We start from the raw sequence: 21,120 nt of genomic DNA, 5'->3' as shown, positions 1-21,120 counted from the left end.
GGAGTTATGTACAACTTCAAAAATGAATCAGCTCTGTTGTCTGTCATGCAAATATTAAAAACATGTTCAAGTGATGGATCTTTATCGAAGCCGTTACCAGGAAAATTGTTTCTAAACCAAGTAAACAAACGCCATTGTGTACCGTAATTTCCGGCCTAGAAGCTGCGACTTTTAACCCTGCTGTTTATGTGGTGATGCGGCGCTAGCGTTAGCGCACCTGGTAATGAGCCTCGATACACAGAAAGAGCTTAAAGCTAGCTAGCCAGGTGCCCTCTGTAGGCCAGGAATTATGGTCATCAATATTTCACGTGTCATTTTGTAAAGGCGCGCTGATTAGCTGCAGCACATCATGTGCCGGAGTTAAAATAGAATCTTTTCAAAGCATTCCTCGTGGCGTGACGTCGAACAGGTCCACCCGGTCTTTCGCTTCCTCACCTTTAAAAAAAAAAAAAAAAAAAAAAAGAATTATGTAAAGAAACCTTCCAGGAAGAGGTGTTGCTTGAAAGGGAGGGCCAGCGTTGAAAGGTTGGACTTGTGCATGTACACTTGACAGCTGCCTTTCCTTTTCACAAAAACTGAAATATTCTCTCTTAACGCGTTCGGATTTCATAAATGAAGAGGCAGATGCCCGGTCAGGGTGACTTGATTTCAGAACTTGTGTGAGGATACCAGAACAAGGGTAAGTTACCTGACTCCAATGGTACTACTAGTCATGTGTTCGTATCTCGTATTTTGACTTGTTTTATTTTTCTCTGATTGCGCTCTGGTCTGACTGCAATGTTCAATAAAAATACATTTGAATACAAAGAAGCACAGATCTCCTCTGGTGGATGGTTTACGGTACAGTGCAGCAGATTAAAAAAAATAATGAAGTTAAAGTTGTGGAACAGGTAGATGATGAATCCAATCGATCTAATTAATGCAGTATAGCTGTATGGAAAACCATAACCTGCATGACTTTTGACCAGTCTTTATGTAAAGCAACACTGTTTTCCTTGAATAATCGCATGAGTCTCCTGCGCTTTGTCATCCTTATTTTTGTGTTCCTCTCAGCTTGTCCCGTTAGGGGTCGCCACAGCGCGTCATCTCAGATGAACGCTCATATTTGTTTGGCGCAGTTTTTAGCTCCGCAACCCCTCCTGGGGAGTAGAGGCCCCAAGTCAGATGACCGACTCACGACCCCTGGTTTACCAAACCAAACCTCTAACCACTGAGCTAAGGGGCCTCTCTGAGCTACGTCATCTTTAAGTTTTGATAATAACTTTGATTAAAATGCTTGGTTCGCCTGGTTTATCTCATCAAATATGGGCACACTTATCTAATAATTTGATTCCAGTGTTTATTTTGATGGATGACCTCGCATAAACCTGCGAACGTTGTTGACAGCCGATACATTATGATCAGCGTTCTTCCATCACTTTCCGCTGCACAGTACAAGATATCACAATTATTATGACTTTTCGTTGTGTCGTTTTCCCAGCCGCTTATCCTGATAAGGGTCGTGGGAGTGCTGGAGCCTATCCCGGCTATCGTCCGGCAAGAGGCGGGGTACTCCCTGAACTGGATGCCAGCCGATCCGCAGGGCACATAGAGACAAACGACCACTTGCACTCACGATCATGCCAAAGGGCAATTTCGAGTCTCCAATTAATATAATTGTCATTAACATCGGAAATTGCAACAAAATTTCTTTTGAATAGAAAGAAATATACCTCTTACCAGATCAGAAATGATTAAACAGCAGCAATCAATCGATTTTCACGCAAGTACCCACAAAACATACAAAAATAACTCAATAAGTAGCAGACTCACCAGACTTCGGCAGAGGCAGTTCAGTGACGGTGTTGAAAGCAAGTAAGAATGTTTGTTCGTCTCGTAATTGTCTGGCGACAAGTCCCCAGTTGTTCACCTGTCGGTGGAAGTCAGCCGCCGTAGCCTCCGGCGCCCTTGCGACGCTGAAGACGACAAGTGCTGCGAAAAACCTGAACGGGTGGACGTATATTTTTAAACTAATAATAGGTAATAATAGGTAAGACCATTGAGAACGGATCCTAATTTGCAACCCTGACCTGGCAGCAGAACACCAAATACAAACCCACAGACAACAAACTGATCCGTGTGATATCGGGACATGACATCACAATTGAGTAGAAAGGTGGAAAAATAAACACACACGGTTTTGTGGCTTGGCTCTGGACGCTGACACCACAGTCTCCACATCGGTGTAACTACATTTTTCTGACTGATTCTTCTGAGAGAGACTCATGGTTTGCACCATCGCCTTCTGTTGGGACTATCCCAACTTGGTACATCTCCTAACACCACCACTCTCACAACGCAATGATCGAAAGCAAGGATGCCCCGATAACGATCTGAACTCATAGTCAGATGGTACTCGTAAAACTGCTCCGATAAGACAACACCAATAGCAATTCACCAACATGACGATACCATCCAGGCAGGTGGAGTAGGAGTCATGTCAGCTGTGTGGAGATCCTTTAAGGTAAACACAGAGACAACGCCGAAGCCGGCTGCAAATTATGCTCCGCAAAATTGCTCGGGCAGTGACGGCGGCCATTCCTCGCCTCTCCGCTCACGGATTTTGGCGGCAGGCCATCTGGCAGCAACTGCCCGACATCGGGTGCTCCTCAGGTTCACATGCTGCGTCGAGTTCTACGTCACGGCACTATGGCGAAAGCACGGCTGGCCTTGCCAGAATAGCCTCGGGCCAAGTAAAAACAGTAGACATGACATTTTTTGGGGGTAAAACCTTTGCCATTTTGAAAGAGAAAGACCGAAAACTCAGCGAGTAAGATCTTCAGAAAAAGGTGACACTCTGCACTAGAAGTAAGAACAATAACATGTTTGCTCTATTACAGAGGCAGAATGCGGGACATGCTGGAGAGGCTGCGGAATGTTAGCGAGGATTTGGAGGAGGACGAAGAAATGGAGTATGACGAGAGCAAGTTACCGACAGCTCAAGAGGCAATTGTCTTTGAGAACTCCTCGGACATTGAGACCATCCTGAAGGAAGCCGAGTCCATACGCAAGGAGATTTCCATGCTCCTCCTGGAGGTGGAGCGCCTGGACAAGAACAACGAGCGTTTTCGCACCACCGTCCGCCACTTTTCCACAGTCAAGAGGGACTCGGACGACATCGCCAGGGGGATCCAGAAGCAAGGCCAACAGCTGCACACTCGGATTTTGGCACTGGGTGAGGAAAGCAAAAAAATTAAGAAAAGAGAGGGGCCCGAATCAGCTTCGAGTCGCATTACTTGTATGCAGTACGACTCGCTCATCCTCGCCTTCCAAGCCGCCATGGGGAATTACAACCAGGCGGAGGAACTGCAGCGGCTCATTTGTAGGGAGCGTATCCAGCGGCAGGCCTCCATATTAGGGACCAAAATCACTGACAAGAAACTCGATGAAATTGTAGACAAAGGATGCGAAGGCTGGAGCGAGTTGTACCAGAGCCTGCCGACCCAAGAGGGTCACTCCTCCCGCTGGGCGATGAACGAAATAAAAGACCGACACAATGAGCTGCTCGCACTGGAGGCCCGGCTCAAGGAAGTCCACGAACTGTTCCAGCAAGTGGCCGCCCTGACCGAAGAGCAGTGCTCCATGCTCAATAACATCGAGGCCAACGTGTCGAACACTCAGCACTATATTCAGAAATCCATTGTCGACATCAACAGGGCGAAACAGTACAGGAAAAAAAATCCCTTTTTGCAATGTTGCCCGTGTCTACCATGTTGGACAAGATAAACTGGAACAAGTATTAGGTTTGAGGATTTATATATCCATGAAGTTTTTGGGAGTTTTTGTACAGTCTGCTCCCAACCTTGTGGGGATATTCTCAGGGCAATAAATTGATCACAACTGGACCGTTCCAGTCTTCTAAGAAGATGTTTGGCCTCTCACCCGAGCTGGCTCACGTTACTAGGCTAGTTCGGACAGGACAAGCCTGGCTGTTGGTCTGGAAACCAAAGTATTTGTCGGACGACTTAGCGGGATGACTCAATCTATAAATGGCATCACCCTTTCGGGATGCAAAAGATGCTTTGCAGAGATTCCCGTCAACAGCAGTCATTGGGTGTAAACTCCCTCAGTAATCCAGAATTCCGTTTAGAAGTGACAAAAGGACTCCGTTGTGCGCAGGTGGGAGGTGGTTTGGTCAGCCTGGTCCTATGTTTAGAGATGACCTCTCTCGTTCCTCTTTCAAACCATCTGTCGCTTTGAGGTGCAGCTAGACAACTCAGTGTTGACCAAAGAGTTAATTAAGACTGATGAAGGCTGCTCGGATGAGAGCCGAAAAGTATTCCAAGACAACCAGAACAGTCCAGTTGAAATCCATTCAGTGTCCTGAGAATGAAATGACAAACGTGAGATGAGAATATCCCGAGGCTTGTGGGAACCCTTTTGACAAAGGCCCTGTTTTGTACCAGTTCCACTCTCATCCACAAAGCTAAACGTCAAAGAGTAATCTAGCCCATATCCAAGTCTAGTACTGGTCAGCAGTCAGTCACAAGGCGTCAGCATTGTGAGCCACTAAACTTCCACAGGTCCAATCTACTAAGTTAACTGAAGCCAGCCAGGTCTTGTTCTCGGAATGGATTTTAACCAAAGATTTTTTTTTTTAACTTTTGAGTCAAACTATACATTAAGTCATTACTTTCATAAAAATAATAACTATAAAGTATTTCTCTTTGATGTGGTTGCACTGACGCGGTGAGATGATTTGGAAAGTACTTTGTGCACCATGTTGCTTCATCTGAATTGTTTCATTCCACAGAATAAAGAAAATACTGCATCGAGTCAGTATGTTGTTTCTCATAATCGAATCTGATCGCTGAGGTTTCTGTCCATTGTGTGGAATAAATTTTTGAATCATGTCTCGTGTGTGGGGATGAGATCCTGCACCAAGTGGAGGACATCAAGTATCTTGGAGTTTTGTTCACAAGTGAGGGAAGAATGGTGCGGGAGATTGACAGATGGATCGGTCCAGCGTCTGCATTGATGCGGACTTTGTATCGGTCCGTTGTGGAGAAGAGGGTCGAAGCTCTCAATTTACCAGTCGATCTACGTTCATACCCTCACCTGTGGGCACGAGCTGTGGGTTGTGACCGAAAGAACAAGATCCCAGATGCAAGCGGCCGAAATGAGTTTCCTCCGCTGGGTGCCCGGGCTCTCCCTTAGAGATAGGGTGAGAAGCTCGGTCATCCAGGAAGGGCTCAGTGTCGAGCCGCTGCTCCTCTGCATTGAGAGGAGCCAGATGAGGTGGATGATCCGAATGCCTCCCTGGTGAGGTGTTCTGTCATGATCCTGCCTGTCTGAGCCCTGGCTGGGCAGGTGCCCCAACACACCTGCAGTCATCAGGAGGTGCACACTTGCGCCTAATCCCCAGTAATTACCTGCAGTACTTATCGGACCCAGCGGACGGTCTGGTTTTGCCAGATCGTTGCCACTGATGCCTCGTTCCTGCACTTCCTCGACTCCTGCTGTACCGACCACTACCTGTCTCCCGATCTACCTCGTAAGTCTGACATAATTATCACTGCTGCTCTCGTGGACTGCCTACCTTGTTACCGACTCTGGACTGAATAAAGATATTTCCCGAACTGCCTCCACGTTTCCCGAGTCGTGCATTTGGGTCCAACTCCGCATTGTGGCTATGACATGTTCTAGGTACGTCCCAACAGAAAGAGACCCCGGGGACGACCCAGGACACGCTGGAGAGACTATGTCTCTCGGTTGGCCTGGGAACGCCTCGGGATCCCTCCGGAAGAGCTGCAAGAAGTGGGTGAGGAAAGGGAAGTCTGGGTATCCCTGCTGAAGCTACTTCCTCTGCGACCTGACCCGGAGAAGCGGTAGAAAATGGATGGTTGAAAAACAGAACACACTACCTCGCTACATCCCGCAGAGGCGTTGTTGATTTAGACTCAATTATTTTTTTAGTCTGTGGATTTTAAATTTTTTTGTCAAATCCACCAGACAACGTTCTTCCGGTGGTTATCACACTACAGTGATCACAATAAGAATTCAGACTGAGAAGCAATCCTTGGGGTGACTTGAGAAGTTATTGCATATCATAAGGTCATGCAGAAATAATGTAGTCATGTTATCAAAAATGCAGATGAACAGGTTGGGCCACTGCTAAAAGTAACCCAATCATACCACACATATGCAGCGGAGTGGGAGGTTCAACCGCGACTGGGCACCGGTAAAAAACAACTTGCGGCACACGAGCTGCTCGTTCAAGCGACTCGGACCTAAATCCGCGCGAGGCCTTTTGAACGGATCCATTTGCGGGATCGTAAAAGCCGCACAAGGTAAGGTTGGCCATGCAAAATGATTTTATTCTCATATTTGTGCACTAATCTTTGCTGGAGAAGTAAACACTAGTATGCGTTTATATTTAAAACTACTTTTCGGCACCTTGAGAGCCCCCCCACAGGTTAATGGGAGTCAGACACTTAACAGCCTAAAACTTCTCACGCATGCTTAGGGTGACTAACACGCTCAAAACGTAAAGTTAAATATGCCACCTTATTAGCAGATTTTCCTTCGGCTAGCGGGCTAAGCAGTTGTGCTGGGTCGCTTTGTGGTGATTGTGACAAAGCAACGAGAGCTACGATAACAGACTTCATATAAAGTTTTTATTTTGCAACATCTTCCTCATAACCGTTGTGTACCAGGATGGCCGAGTGGTTAAGGCGTTGGACTTAAGATCCAATGGACGTATGTCCGCGTGGGTTCGAACCCCACTCCTGGTAGCTTTATTTTGATCGGATTTTCGCGACTCTATTGCTTATCAGACGCGGTGATGGAAAGACGAGAAAAAATAACGGTACATACAACATCAAATCTTTGTCGATTCGACGTTCATAGCGCTTCTACTTGATTTTTGAAGTATTTACAGGTGTCAATATGTTATGAAATAAAGAAGTCGACTTCTCGTCGTTTCCAACCGTTATTCAAGCTACCACCAAAATATTTATTTTGTCAAATCGTAAAGAAAAATAAAAAGTAAATATTATCACTTTCGTTTTATCTTCGAGAGAAATGTGATTAATGGGGGGGGAGGGGGTTCACTTCCGCATTCTGAGCGTGGCGTCAATCGTTTCTCATCTGCGATTGGTCAGATGACGAATAAGCGCCGCCGATTGGTGGAAAAATATAAAACGGACGAAGGCGATTGGTCCTCGCTCCTACATTTTGTATACGCCTCGACGACTGTCCCGATGCGTCATCAGTAGAAAAAATATAAAACTGTAATACGGTTTCTAAATAGAATTGCTGGTTTATTTCCGTCAGGATGCCATTTTCTGCACAATTATAACACATAAGGTAGGTATGTGTTGGTGGTAACTACAACATCATGACACTAGAGGCCACTCAAAGTTAGTTTGCCACTTGTCTCGGTTGTCCGGAAGCCAAAGGAAGTTTTAAAGCTTTTACTACATATCCAAAAGACATGGAGGCTATTTGAAGCTTACGTCCAGCCACAGTACGCGAAACAAGTGGAACCATTCTGACTAACCGTGTTTATTCTGCTTTAGGCATTTTACATTGAGGTTTACTGTCACGTGTTTACATCCGGGTACTGTCCACCACCAGCGCCATACTGGAGATGGGGATGTCAAAATCATTTCCGTTACTGGCCACATTGTAGTAATGGGTGCCCTCAGAGGACCGCTGTGACTGTAAAACCATAAAAATCCCATGTAATCATATTTGCAGATAAAATTTATGAATTAGTTTTGGAATCAGAAGTCAAGGGTATCGGGGTTTTCAACCATTGTTCATGTTTGGTCACACAAAAATGCTAATAATATGTCAACGTTATCATTTGTGATGTGACAATTTCTAATTTTGGTACAGATTTTAACTAGAATCATGGTAGTTGACTCACATAAGTTGCCTTTGCGGGCCACGTCGAATCATGTGGCGGGCCCGAGTTTGACGCCCGTAGCCTGAATAGTGACACGTTAGCTCTTATTTCAGGAAAGCGGTGTGATGAAAATGTGACGTCATACAACTTCCGGTTTTGAAAACGACCAACGTATTGATTGGGTGAATTGCAGGTAATCGGTGCAAAAGCTTCTTACCCCGCACCGAGTGACTTGGCCACACCTGACTGACCTGTTGCGTATTTTGCGGAGTTTGCCAGCTGTTTCTGTGAGTAGCCAATGAGTCTGCTGAAAATACGGTTCTGAGGTCACTAGTCCACCTTAAGTCATCTAAGAAGTGCATGTAGCATCAAATATTGTGTTTTAGTTCAATATTTCAGGTTCTCTCAAGGATCTAACATCTTGTATTCAGTATTTTGTAAGATGCTAGGTATCACTATGCTCATCTTAGCATAAAAGAGAACTAACTCGTTAATTACTATATCATACACATCTCAGTCAGGATTTAAGGCAAATAAAGTTTTGCATAAATGTAAGCTGACAGTTAATTAAGACATCAAATCAACAAACTATGCGTAACATAAACACACTGGATAATAATGAATATCCTCATTATGGCAAAAATAAATCTGGATCTTGTACGCAAAGAGTGGAAATGCGATAGGTCAGGGGTGTCATACTCATTTTTGTCGCGGGCCACATTTTAGTCCCGGTTGCCCCCATTATGACTGTAAACCCATAAAAATATTGAACCTCCTCATTATATTTACACATTAAATTTCTGAACTAGTTTTGGAATCAAAAATCAAAGGTAATGGGTTTTTCAACTATTGTTGTTTGGCAAACACACAAATGTTTTATCATTTATGATATAACAATTTGAAAGTTTGGTACAGATTTTAACAAAAATCACGGAAGTTAATACACGTGATTTGTCTTTGCGGGCCGCATAAAATCACGCGGCGGGGCAGATCTGGCCCACAGGCCTTTAGTTTGACACCAGTGGTGTAGGTAAACAAAAAAGATTTTCACGTTTGTCAACTAGCTAGCGGTGCCCTCAAAACAAAAAATAAATAAGCAAATGAATGATGGGCAGTCCGGGTGGACGAAATGACACACGCGATATTTGGAATTGACATCATTTTTCTTTAGATCATTTTTTCCAGTATTCCAGCTGAGTCATGTCTCTGTGGGAGGCGAGGAGCAAGGAGAAACAGAGAGAGGCAGGACGGCAAGAGAGAAAAGGGGGATTTTTTTCATACTTCTTTCAGGAGTCGGGAGGTTGGAAATGGGACCGGTCGCCAGCTCGCTCGTTCTGCCGTTTTTGTGCTCGCTGGGCTTCTGCGTTCTGGCCGGGACACTGCAACCGACACAGGTCTGTACTGAGCTCTTGAATGCCCTAAAAACTAAAATAAATTATGTATATGGCTTGGTTTTATTGTTAAAATGAGGTTGAAAAGTGCATGCACTAAAGGAGGACGTCATGAGAAGACTATTTTACTGGATTTTCTATTCCCTGGAGGGATTACATAATTGATGGATAATATTGGTAACACCCTTTAGAACAGAGTTAGACAGAAGTTCCACATTTGATTTTTAAAACAAAGAAAGATGGACAGGGTTCAATCATAGATGAGTCTTTTAAAATAATAATAAAAAAAACATGAATATATGTAAGTGAAACGTGCCATTGTTCATGTTAGTAAAAAAAAATAATTCATTTTGAAGTTTTTAATCATACATTTTCAGATTTATTTTATTATATGCCACTAATTTTTAAATTTTGAAAAAGTAAAATGTATGATTTTATTATTTACAATAATTTTTATAATTAGCTAAATGAATGAAATAGCTTAAATCCATGAAATAAAAACTAAAACAAAATTCAAAAATAGCTAATGAGCTAAATGCTACTTAGTGTACCACAGTTACGAGGACTACGCAGGGGCGTATAATAAGTGCCTGGAGGAAAAATTATGTGTTTTTTTTAGCCAAATTTTGAGAAAAAAAAATGAAAAATCATAAATATTCCTAGGCTCTTGGTAATATAGCTAAATGTTAAACTAGAGCACGCTGTCGAGCTGAAGACAACTTGCTAACTCGCTGGTCAAATGAAGCTAGCTGGAGTAATTGCGTAACCTAAATTAGCTGCTAAACTAAACGCTCACCAATGGGAACTGACTGGTAAACTAGCACTAGCTGGCTAATGTACCTAGCTGCTATATCAAAGCTGAAGCTAGCTGGCTAACTCCTGTAATGCTTTTCATTCCAAGGCAATGTAACGCCAATTTTTCGTGTCTCTGTGTACGCATCAGGTGTCTCTTGCAGATGTGAAAAAGTCACGAGGAGATGTTCCCGACGTTCCAATATCGGAAGTGGAGCCCACAAACCCGGCAACAGACTTTGAAATCTCCTACAACTACGTTTGTGCGTGATCACACCAATTGCTTTTTATTTTATATCCATCCACCCATCCGTCCAGTTTCTGAGCCGGGAGAACATGGAAACTCCTCACAGGGGAGGCCGAGATTTGAACCCCGGTCCTAAGAACTGTGATCCCAGCGCTCTAACCAATTGCTCCACCGTTCCGCCTTTTATATATTTTTTTCAACTAATATAATTCATAATAATTTATCATCTCTCAGCAGAGTAACATTGTCTTCTTCTACAGTGTCCAGACTGGCCGGGATGGACCAGGCCATGCACAGGCTCAACGTGGGCCACTATACCGTGGGGGTCGGTGTGGACCAGCTAATGGAGCGTCTGTCCCGGATGGATGGTACCAAGTCTTGCTAACGGTAACCTGTGTCACTGCTTGCTTTAACTGATGTTTTCGCTTCATCCCCAACACGGTAGCCAAGATTGTGGAGCTGGAGGACAAAATCCGAGAAGTCTACCAACACAGCAAAGACAACCGCAAAGAGACAGGTAGACTGGAAGGTAAGCCAAAGTCCGTGGTTTTATCTAGACTTCACAGGATTTAGGAACATTTTGAAGATCAGAATTACCAAATGCAGTTGTAAGGACAGAAAGAGGGTCTGGATTTAATTTAACATGTGATTGGAACCTTTAAGTTCTGGGAACTACTCGTACTAATAAACTCCTTGAACTTTGGTTGGAAATGCAACTTTAGAAAATGTGTTTCAAAGACTTCATCATTTTTTTTTAACCACAAGAGCGAGCCAAAGTCAGGATACGACTTTGGATGGAGGACGATAACCAGAGAACAAGTCTGAAACCATTTTTGTTCTCTGGCAATCAGGTTGCCAGAAGGGTCTGCGGATGGGCTACAAATGCTACCTAGTCTACCACAGCTACGAGGACTTCGCGGGGGCGTCCAAGAAGTGCCTGGAGCGGGGGGGCCGCATGGCTATGCCGCGAGACCGCCGCGAGCAGGAGGCGCTGGCCGACTACGTCAAGTCGTTCTTCCGGTCGGGCAACCGGCCCGTGTGGCTAGGCATCAACGACCTGGCAGCCGAGGGCGTGTACATCTTTGACGACGGTACGCCCGTCTCCTACTTCCAGTGGCGGAGACACTTTCTGGCCGGCCAGCCGGACGGCGGCAAGCACGAGAACTGCGTGGCAATGGCGTCAGACGACGGTGATTGGTGGGATCACTACTGCGACAGGACCATGAACTACATGTGCGAGTTTGATGACAGGGTGGCACTTTAGCTGAACTCCATCTCAATTTTAACCATTAAAAGCATACAAACTGTACTTCACCGAAGGGCCAACTCCATGGGCCTTGGCCGACCCCTAAAACCGACATTGGTCTTAATGTTAGCTGGCTAGCCGGAGCTAAGTAGCAGGTAATACTGAGGTGGCTAAGTGGCTAACAAAGCCGAGGTTGCTAACCGATGTCAACCAACTAACTTAAGTGGCTAGCTAGCTAAGTGTACTTAAGTGGCTAACAATACGTAGCTGGCTAGCTCATATTTCATTTACCTTCTGAGGTTTATTATTTATACCGTCCTTTATCCCTGCTTAAAAACAATTCTATAGAACATTTCTAAAGAATTTCTATAGAACTTTAAAACCCAAGTCCTATAGAAATTATATTCTTTAGAAATTCTATAGAAAAATCTCAGCCAAAGTTTTATAGAAGAAGTTATTCTGCACAAATTGTATAGAATTCTATAGATTTCTATACAATTTCTATAGAATTTTTTTTTTTTAGTAGGGGGACTAGAGTGGGCCCTTGTGTATCATAATTTCAATCGTCCATATGTGTTTTGCGAATTGTAGAATTGTACCGTGTAAGTGGAGTTAAGGAGCTAACGATAACTAGCTGGGTAACCAGTTGATACACGCTGCGGATACATGGAAAAATATTTCCATATTGCAACATTTGTGACAGTGACATGATAAATGAAACATTTTGATATTAGAAATGAATTAAATCAGATACGTAATTTTGTGTGACATTTGCTTCCTCAGAAATTGTTCATACGGATTGCATGTAAATAATTTTATATCAACGTTAACATATGGGGGGGGGAAATCTGATCTTTGTGTTTCCTTCTAAATGACACAATCCTGTGTAACTTTATTTAAAATTAATACACCACGGTTGTTTTCCTAATACAGTAGTTAAATACAAATAAAGACTGATGCACTTGAAAAGATGGATGGACGATATTTTGTTATATCCAATAATTACCACTAGGTGTCACAATAGATCTGTCCAAAATAATTGCATTGAGCGATTGAATGCACATGTACAGTGTTTTAAAAAGTATTAGTCATCAAATATATATATATGATATACTGTAAATACATTTGAGAGCTATGAGTGGTGGTGGTGATTTTATATCTGGTCAGCTGAGCAGATCTGGTCCTGTTGGACTCAGCGGACTCGGCTGGTTCTCTTGGGCAAAGGGGACTGACCGGTCTGCTGGGACAGGCAACCGAACACCATGCTGACACCTTCATTTCGAACCTATTGGGGGAGGTCATGCAGGGTTCACAACTGACACTGTTGTTATTGTACTCGACGCACACTCACAACACCACTTCGCAGTCATCCCGGACTCACAGAACCATCTTTGGTAATTTTGTTCTGTAAATTCTGACAGCCTGTACAAGAAAAAAAAAAAAAGAAAATTGGGTCTAGTATTGCACTATTTTGCCTCACTTGTAACATGTACAGTAGTTGAACTACTAGTATACCATAGATATATATTCATAGGTGTCAAATACATTCTCGTCACGAGCCACATTGTGGTTAAGTTTGACCTCACAGTGCAGTTATGACTGTGAAACCGTATAAATACTTATTTGCCTCATCATATTGCATATACTGTACACAACAAATGGATTTTTTAAAATAAGACTATTTTAGTACGAATCATGGACGTTGACATGGTTTCACGGGCCATGTCCAATGATGTGGTGGACTCGATCTGGCCCCACGGTCCTTAGGTTTGACACCGGTTGGTCATTCGATATGTCTGGCTTGTGGAACTGAGCCGTGTTGACAAAGGCGCCGTGACAACCGAGACGGAGGCCTGACAACACCTCTGCTTTATTCCCAAAGTTGCAAGTTTCCTTCCCCGGATCTATTATTCAGTCTCATTCTAATTCGGCCCATGCAAGGCTTTTGCTGTCCTACGCTAGGCGCTGTGCAATAATAATAATAATAATAATAATAATAGTAGTAGTAATCACAAAGAATTTGACATCTTTTTTGTAATTGTTATCTTTTTTATTGAGTGTATATCCAATTGATTCACATTGTCTTACTTGTTTTGAAGGCATTGATATGAGCATCACCACTTCCCATATTAACAGTTTAAATTTCCCACACTGTATATGTTATCTGTTGTATATTAATATGTTGCAAAGTTCATTCAAATGCATCGCAGGTTGAGTGGCGTTAGGTCACGTGACCCAAAACCACGCCATGTTTCCATCGTGGCGAAGGGAAACTTCTCTCGCCAAGTGGGGGGGATTTGAAGCTGCAGATCCTGAATCAAAAACCTCCAGTGGCGAGAAGTGTGCGTTCGGTTTGTTATTTCAAAATAAAAAAAAATTAACCTTTGAAGAATATAACAGCGTTGGAGGATCCATCGTTAGTAATCAATATTTAGATGTTTAAATAGAACTTTGAGGTGTGAAGCTACACTAAAACGCAGAAACCCAAGACCATCTTTTGGGCTCTTCTCAACTAAATTTTTACTTTGAAAAACGAACATTAGCATTTCCGCCTCTCCAGCGCCTCACTCCGGATAATTGATGGCAATTCTCGCCAGAAGGCTTAAAAAAAACTGCAACACAGGAACAAAGTTGTGAGTCGCGGCTGTCTTTCCACACATTCTCCCGTATTTCATTTTCCGTAAGACTTCTTTTGCCTTTTCAAACAGGACAATTTGTTTGCATGCGTTCTTAATTACGACACCTTGATTTTCATTTCGGAACAAAAAAAAAAAAAGCCGTCCAACTTTTTTTGTTCTTTATTTTTCTGGCATTCAGTGGATATTAGCAGTGGATGTACTTCGGGAGTTTTTCCACGTCATTTTACGAAGGAGTGAGTGACTTGTACCTCGAAAAATGTCTTAAGAAATTCCCAATAGGATATCTGCCTTTTAAGCTTTCCGCGACTCGAGTTGTCACCGTTCTGGCCTGACTCGGACGGTTTGGACTTGTTTTGCGGCGGTGCACGTCGCCTTCATCCGTCCGGGTGACAGCAGAGGTGAGGTCTCATTTTTTTTTTTTGGGGTGGTGGTGGGGGGGTCGGGGGCTGATTTCAACACTGCAAAAAAATGGATCAAACATGAAAAGTTTCAAACTTTCAGATTGAAGTTTCCAAACGTTGGTGATTGCATGTGTTGATCTGTGTTGTCATATTTTTTTTGGTTCAAACTTAATGGAAGAGGAACTGGAATTGTGACTCACTTAAGGGGACAGTATACACACACACACACAAACACACAAAATGTTTTCAGGCGAAGGTGTTGACAGGTAACTTTTGATTTCATGACACACGCGTACGAATGCTCACCTTGCAACACTCTTCTTCCATTGAATGACCCTTATGGAAATGGCTGTATGATTATAATATGCAAGGATGCAAGTGCAAGTTCCAGACTTGGATGGGGGCAATGAAACTCAACTCACTTCACAACAAGCAGCAGTTTTGCAGATTGGAGACAATTCTTCAAATTCGTGGGTCAAACTAAATACAAAACAGATAATTGCACATTGTGTATTCAAAACAACCACATAAGTCTACATGAGCCTGTTTAGCTCAATACTAACAATGGAAAATACCAAAGGTAGGGTAGAGAATAACATCGGTGCCTCAGTGTTCCTCGAAGCAACAGAACAAAAACATTGGAGCAACACATGTAGATGGACAATATAACATCACCCATTTGCATGCGTTCTTTATCCACTGGAAACAATTCCTAACACAGGGAGTCCTCGGGTCTAAGACTGAGATCAGTTCCTACAGTAGCGACTTAACTTGAATTTCGACTTAAGTCAGATTCCACCATTGAAAATCAGAATTTACATCAAAATACTTTGTATAAAAAAAAAACACATTGAAATAAACGAGATGATGTACTTAGCGTGACTGCTGAGAGGTGGATGGAGAAGAAGAAGGGAGGGTAAGGAAGGAAGGAAGGAAAAGAAGTCTGTTAGCTATTGCGAAGAAACCTGGTCCTCAATCCTCTCCATCTCGACAAGTATCAAAGAACCTTGTTTTGTGATCATTGTACAGAACTGTTCACATGAAAATACGGGCTTTGTCTTTACCAATTGTCACCACAGTCGACCGACTAAAGCCTCGGTGGTGTCGGTGTCCCTCCTTCCCCCAATCTTTTCATGATCTTGAGCTTCGTTACCGTGGTCATGGATTTTCTTTTGTCTGCAGAAGCATTGCTGAAAGGCACAGCGTTCTTCTTTGGGGCGACAATGTCTAAAAAGGAGGGCGGAAAATACGAAGATACTCCCGGCCCACAAACACGGAAAAGCTGTTGCCAGACGAAATGGCGGATGGGGGACGGGCGTTGTAAAGTCGAAATGTCTTAGGTCGAGACCGTCTTAACCCGAGGACTCCCTGCAGTACAATCTCCATTGAATTGGGTAAAAAAAAACAAAACAAAAAAAACATGTCATGATGTCATTAGTGTTTGTGTTTTTGAAGCACAATATTATGGAGTGCAGTTTTTCTTAATCCAAAAACACAACGCAAATTTTTGTCGGGGGGTGGCTGGAACAGATTAACAGCGATGCTAATTTATTATTAGCATTAGTAATACGGGTCAGGGGTCTTACACCCACGGGAAACACCCCCCATGCTTTTGATACCTACACTCTTCTCTGTTCAAACAGTGCGTGGGCTGTGGCAAATATCGTTTTTAGTAAATGCTAAAAAAAATGAACAGCAGGTTGCAAATGGACCCGTGGGCTGTAGTTTGAGCACTGCTGCTTTAAGGCAGATCCTAAGCACCTCGGTTGTTTGGGTTTGTCCGCACTTGTATTCACTTTATCACGGACGGGCCTTCCTTCGCTGCTATTTTGGTTCCTTGCATCACCCATCGAGAAGTTCCACCGACAAAGAAAATCTCCTTTCATGGTAAAGCAGAAGTTTTACGTTCATATTCCGTCACGGGTCACTTTGGTTTCCCTGAAACCGCTGGCAAAAGTTCAGTTTTCTGATTGAATCCACATGTAATCAAGACAATTAGTAAAATAATCTGAGATAACTTCCAAACGGTGGGAACATTCGCGGAGGTTATCGCAGCATCAGTTGTCCACCTTCGTGAGTATTCCGAGGGTGTCTGGCCGAGGCCGCGCGATTACGATCGCTCGTCTCCTTATCTGTGATGACGACAGAACAGGAAGTTACATCCGGTTCAAATCATAACCCTTAAGCAGGCAGACATTTCATTGTTTTGTTGCATTGTGCACCGATTCCGGCAACTGTTGTGCATTAATATGATTATGATTTGTGTCGTGCGTTTGCACAAACGAATGTTTTCTGACGCTTGCAGGTGCGGCGCGGCCTGGAATAATCAAAAGGCTTTATTTGCAATCATGGCGTCACTCGGCGACCTCACGGAGGGCGGCGCCAACGAGGAGTTCAGTGACATCATTAAGTCGCGATCAGGTAGGTCCATTGTGAGCCGTCAAAATTGTGCAACGTCAAGCCGTCGTCTCTTTTCTCAACCGCTCCGGGCGTGTCCGTTGAGCGTTCCGAAACCACACCCCGGCCAGCTGTCAATTAAATACGGCTTCTTCCCACCGGAAAATCAACGCTACTTCGTCTGGCATCTTGCCTATACATAATTACACGTTGGAGCCATAAAAATAAATCTCACCCGGGTCGTGTTTGGGCTTTCCAACAAGCGCAACAACAGCTAAAGCAGTCGCACCGAAACAAAGTCACCTGTTCGCACACGGGCCCGACTGTGGAGGCACAACCGGAGATACTTGTTGGAAAGGACAAAGACGGTAATCTTAAGCTAATCATTCGAGAATGGTGAGATGCCATCAAAAATTGCCACTCTCACGATCCTTTCCTCCTAGGATCATTCCAAACTACGTTAAAACAACTTTTTTTTTTTTTTTAAATTCCATAAGGAATTGAGTGGGGGGAAAAAAAATGCTACGAATCCTCTCTGGACCAAATAAAATTTTGCAGAGAGGAAAAATCTGATACCTTTAGAAAACGATACTCTGGATTCAAAATTTTCGATTGTATTAAAACTGTTGCAAATTTGCAACCCCTGCCCGGAAATGCAATATTTTCCGTATCATTTTGCTTCGCGGTAAGTGACGCAATAAAACAAACGATGCGCTGACTAATAAGCGGTGTCACAAGCAGATATGACTCGACACGCAAACTTTAGTACAGGACAGTACGCTTCCTTTTGCACCCAACAATCACAGCAATCCATTTTTAATAAAGAAGCCCACTTAACAGTATCCAACTGAATTATTTTCACTCGTTATTCTCTAAAGATCATCCAGCCTTTCAATCTTGAGGCAACATAATGCCGCACAGCTCCCGCAGAGTGAGAAAACGGGCGTATTTTTGCTGCTCTTCTCAGACAGTTGAGTTCTCTGGGTATTTTAAATACTTCCGTCCACCCATTTTCTTTGCCGCTTATCCTCACGAGGGTCGCGGGGAGTGCCGGAGCCCATCCCAGCTGTCAACGGGCAGTAGGCAATTTAGAGTGTCCAATTAATGTTGCACGTTTTTGGGATGTGGGAGGAAGCCGGAGTGCCCGGAGGAAAGGCACGGGGAGAACTTGCAAACTCCACACAGGCTGGGGCCCGGGATCGAACCCGGGTCCTGAGAACTGTGAGGCCAACGCTTGTACAAGCTGAGCCACTGTGCCGCTTTTAAATACTTTAAATTGGTTAATAATACAACGTGGGGAGTGACAAATAGGATAGGTTTGTGAAAAAAGTGTGAAATTGATCATGTTTGGTCGGCAACCAGATGCAGTTTTCCTGTTCTTTGTCTGTGCACTCACTAGAAATCCAGCACTTTACGACGAACATGAGCACATTTTTTTGCGACTTTGCACCCTCTAGCTCGGTGCCAGTTTTCCTTTCCTATCCTCTCGCCCTGCCTCGCTGATTCCACGCCTGGAATTCCACTGTGCCGTTTGCAGTTTGTAATTTACGTTTGTGTCCAGACCACAATGGCTCCCCCCTCTCGCAAAGATTCAGGTTTCCTAGCGACCCATACCCCCCCCCCCCCGTAATGTTTTTTTTTTTTAATGGCATTGGGGGGCGGGGGGGTTGTTGGCACGTAGCCTAGTTACTGAACCCAAAACTCATGGAGCAAATACAGGAAAACTTTTACTACCCTGCAGGTCTCATATTGTGTGTGTGAAGGGGATTACACGAAGTTGGATCCAGTCATAGGAAACGGCTTTAAATCGCAGCGCAGGCGGGCCCCCGCGCACCACGTCAAAGCTTTTCAAACTGTCGCTCACACCGACTACACAGTCGACGGTGAGAAACACGTGCGAGGCGGGGCCGGCGAGACGGATGTTTTCGCAGCTGAGACAAGCCCCTCTAAGAAAACATTAACGCGCTCGTAACTGCCGGCCGCCATGTCGCTGAACACACCGAGAGAGTCGCACCACCGTTACTGATTGACAGGACGGCGTCTTTGGTCATCCTGATCTTTAGACGAGCCCGTTCTATAATTTTGATAGTTGTGCCGCGTGAACGCAGGAGGTCAACGGGCTAAATCCCGTCTGCATATACTTATCCAAACTCATTTTTGCGCAGTGTCATGGGAGGGGGGGGGCAAGTCGATATTTCCATGGTATCACCCAGTTATTCGATCCCGCATTGCAGCGATGTGGAAAAGAAGGTACCTTCCGGAGCGTTGCGTCCTGCTCCAACAATTCCAGGCGGAGTTTGGTCGTCGTCTGAACTCACGATAAAATTCCAAACTACAGTGAAACTGTTTTTTCGCCGGGGATGTTCAAGACCGAACCATCATTGGCAGGGTGGCATTTTTTTTGCCTTATTGAGATAAAAGTCTCCTAACAGGCCACAATCAAGGAAATAACACTTCTTTTTTGTTTATGGTTAAGTTATATGATAACTTGAGGCAGCCATGTTGGGTCAGGAAGGAAAGGGAAATAACTCCGTGCTAACTTTGACCAATTGAGTTATCCTCTCCGGATACCAAATTATGGCTTCAGATTAAAGCACTTAAATATTTTGATTATACTGAAGGATATAATGCGTGAAAATCATGATGACCCAAAAATGGGACGCTGCCCACGAATTCATAGCTAAAGTTTTACATTGAAGGAATAAAACCTTTGTGTTAGGAAAAATCTTACACTGGACGGACATTTTGAATTCAAAATTGAAATTTTAGCTATATGCATTGGGCAGAATCCGATTGTGGTGTTAGGCTAGCTGTATGCAAAAATATTGTCGTATCACGTTATTGCAGGTAAAGTTTTACTGTGATTTGATTAGCTAGATAACTTGTTTTAATTCAATCGAGAAAGCTCTGCCGGTACATTCGTTACTGTAAAAATGAAAAAAGTCATATTTTGCTGGATAAAGTCAAATGATAGTTGAACAATAAAATTATTTATTTCTAAAAAAAAAACGAGTAACTACTTCTCCGGTCTCGTCCGATTTGTGATGTAACGTCAGCGCGGAAACTAACTGATGTCAGCCATGCGACTTAGCTAGTTAGCTACCTCGGTTGCGACTTTTTAGTATTAGTATTCACGAAACGTCGTTATGGTAACACTCACAGCTGGTTGCAAACGTTGATTTCAAGGCAGCATGATAGTAATATATCAAAATTGACTTGAATTTGTTGAAGAATGAGAGGTGACACACGTAAACTTGATATCATATTACTGCTATGCTAACCAATTTCCCCACACATCCAAACAACGAACCGTACGATAAGACGTTTTTATATCACATGATGATTTTTATCATAATACTGCACAGTCCTACTTGGTACTACAGCACGTGGAAAAACTCCAAGGTTAAATCAGTCCATTGTGGTTTCTTGTTCCCATTTTATGCCATTTACAGTTCAGGCTAGCTTTTGTCAAACCTTCAGAAAATCGAAACCACATTGTCGTCAATCGTCACATTGGTTGCCAGACACCTGGAGATTGATGAAATATTTTCTTTCTGTCTATCTAAAAATATATGGGTTGACTTAGACGGAACAAACGAGTGAGTAGAATGTCACATTCCAGGCTGGTCTTGAAGTGGGTAGATTTTGCCACATGGCAGAACGTTTAAACCGCGCCCTTGTCCGATTGATCTGCCTTGCTCATTCCTGAGGGAAGACAAATGTTAGAGGTCAAATATCTTCCTCACACTTCGAATGCGACTTTCTCTCTCTCTCTCTCTCTCTCTCTCTCTCTCTCTTGTTGTTCCTGGTTCCTTTTTGTTTTGTCATTCCCTCACGATCGTCTCTTGTGAACATACGTCTTCGTCCGTCCGCTCACACTTTTGGGCGTGACGTGAAAACCCAACGAAGATGCCGCAGCTGAGAGGAGGAATGTGATTGTCGCCAAATGGAGGGTGTGGCGTCAAGTTTTCTGACGGCCGGTTGGACCGTGTAATGGGATGCGTTCCAGCTGGTGTGTGTGTCTCATGTGCGTTGGTGTGCTCTCATGATGCGACGGTTTGGATTGCTTTTACATGAATAACTTGGGGAAATATGGAAACCATCTCCAGTTGCATT

The 21,120-nt window shown here is 43.7% G+C and overlaps 3 protein-coding genes and 1 non-coding gene across 13 annotated transcripts in view; all 4 read left to right on the top strand.

The window, feature by feature from the left end:
• The first annotated feature begins 4 nt into the window (after positions 1–4).
• LOC133496608 (syntaxin-11-like) lies at positions 5–4,785 on the top strand. The gene is made up of 3 exons (XM_061812404.1): positions 5–525; positions 619–679; positions 2,880–4,785. Exon 3 carries the CDS (start codon positions 2,887–2,889, stop codon positions 3,763–3,765), a length of 879 nt encoding a protein of 292 aa, XP_061668388.1. The 5' UTR covers positions 5–525; positions 619–679; positions 2,880–2,886; the 3' UTR covers positions 3,766–4,785.
• A 1,408-nt stretch (positions 4,786–6,193) lies between these two features.
• LOC133496938 (C-type lectin domain family 11 member A-like) lies at positions 6,194–12,582 on the top strand. 5 transcript variants are annotated; one of them, XM_061813059.1, is made up of 7 exons: positions 6,194–6,329; positions 8,085–8,178; positions 9,182–9,285; positions 10,226–10,337; positions 10,582–10,689; positions 10,767–10,850; positions 11,173–12,582. In XM_061813059.1, exons 3-7 carry the CDS (start codon positions 9,199–9,201, stop codon positions 11,583–11,585), a joined length of 804 nt encoding a protein of 267 aa, XP_061669043.1. In that variant the 5' UTR covers positions 6,194–6,329; positions 8,085–8,178; positions 9,182–9,198; the 3' UTR covers positions 11,586–12,582. The 5 variants fall into 5 exon arrangements, with proteins under 5 accessions (XP_061669043.1, XP_061669041.1, XP_061669042.1 ...); XM_061813057.1 differs by having other exon boundaries at positions 9,063–9,285; positions 11,173–12,581; XM_061813058.1 differs by lacking the exon at positions 6,194–6,329 and adding an exon at positions 7,196–7,347.
• On the top strand, positions 6,691–6,773 carry trnal-uaa (transfer RNA leucine (anticodon UAA)). The gene has a single exon. It is a non-coding gene; the product is annotated as a tRNA-Leu (tRNA).
• A 1,583-nt stretch (positions 12,583–14,165) lies between the features above and the next one.
• utrn (utrophin) overlaps positions 14,166–21,120 on the top strand; it is a 137,973-nt gene continuing 131,018 nt past the window's right edge. For 4 of the 6 annotated variants that reach the window (XM_061811845.1, XM_061811841.1, XM_061811843.1 and 1 more), the window contains exons 1-2: positions 14,166–14,604; positions 16,913–17,028. In XM_061811845.1, coding sequence (XP_061667829.1) covers positions 16,956–17,028 — 73 coding nt within the window. In that variant the 5' untranslated portion in view covers positions 14,166–14,604; positions 16,913–16,955. The remainder of the gene's footprint in view (positions 14,605–16,912; positions 17,029–21,120) is intronic. The other 2 variants (XM_061811839.1, XM_061811840.1) reach the window with 2 other exon arrangements.

Source organism: Syngnathoides biaculeatus, chromosome 23 (genome assembly GCF_019802595.1).
Source record: "Syngnathoides biaculeatus isolate LvHL_M chromosome 23, ASM1980259v1, whole genome shotgun sequence".
NCBI lineage: Eukaryota > Metazoa > Chordata > Actinopteri > Syngnathiformes > Syngnathidae > Syngnathoides > Syngnathoides biaculeatus.
The sequence above is the reverse complement of the archived record's forward strand: the minus strand, read 5'-3'. Positions and strand labels throughout refer to the sequence as shown.

Coding starts and splice junctions, on each gene's coding strand:
- LOC133496608 (XM_061812404.1), top strand. CDS start 2,887: ATGCGGGACATGCTGGAGAGGCTGCGGAATGTTAGCGAGGATTTGGAG.
- LOC133496938 (XM_061813059.1), top strand. CDS start 9,199: ATGGGACCGGTCGCCAGCTCGCTCGTTCTGCCGTTTTTGTGCTCGCTG. Junction 9,286..10,225: donor GGACACTGCAACCGACACAG/GTCTGTACTGAG, acceptor TGTACGCATCAG/GTGTCTCTTGCAGATGTGAA. Junction 10,338..10,581: donor AATCTCCTACAACTACGTTT/GTGCGTGATCAC, acceptor CTTCTTCTACAG/TGTCCAGACTGGCCGGGATG.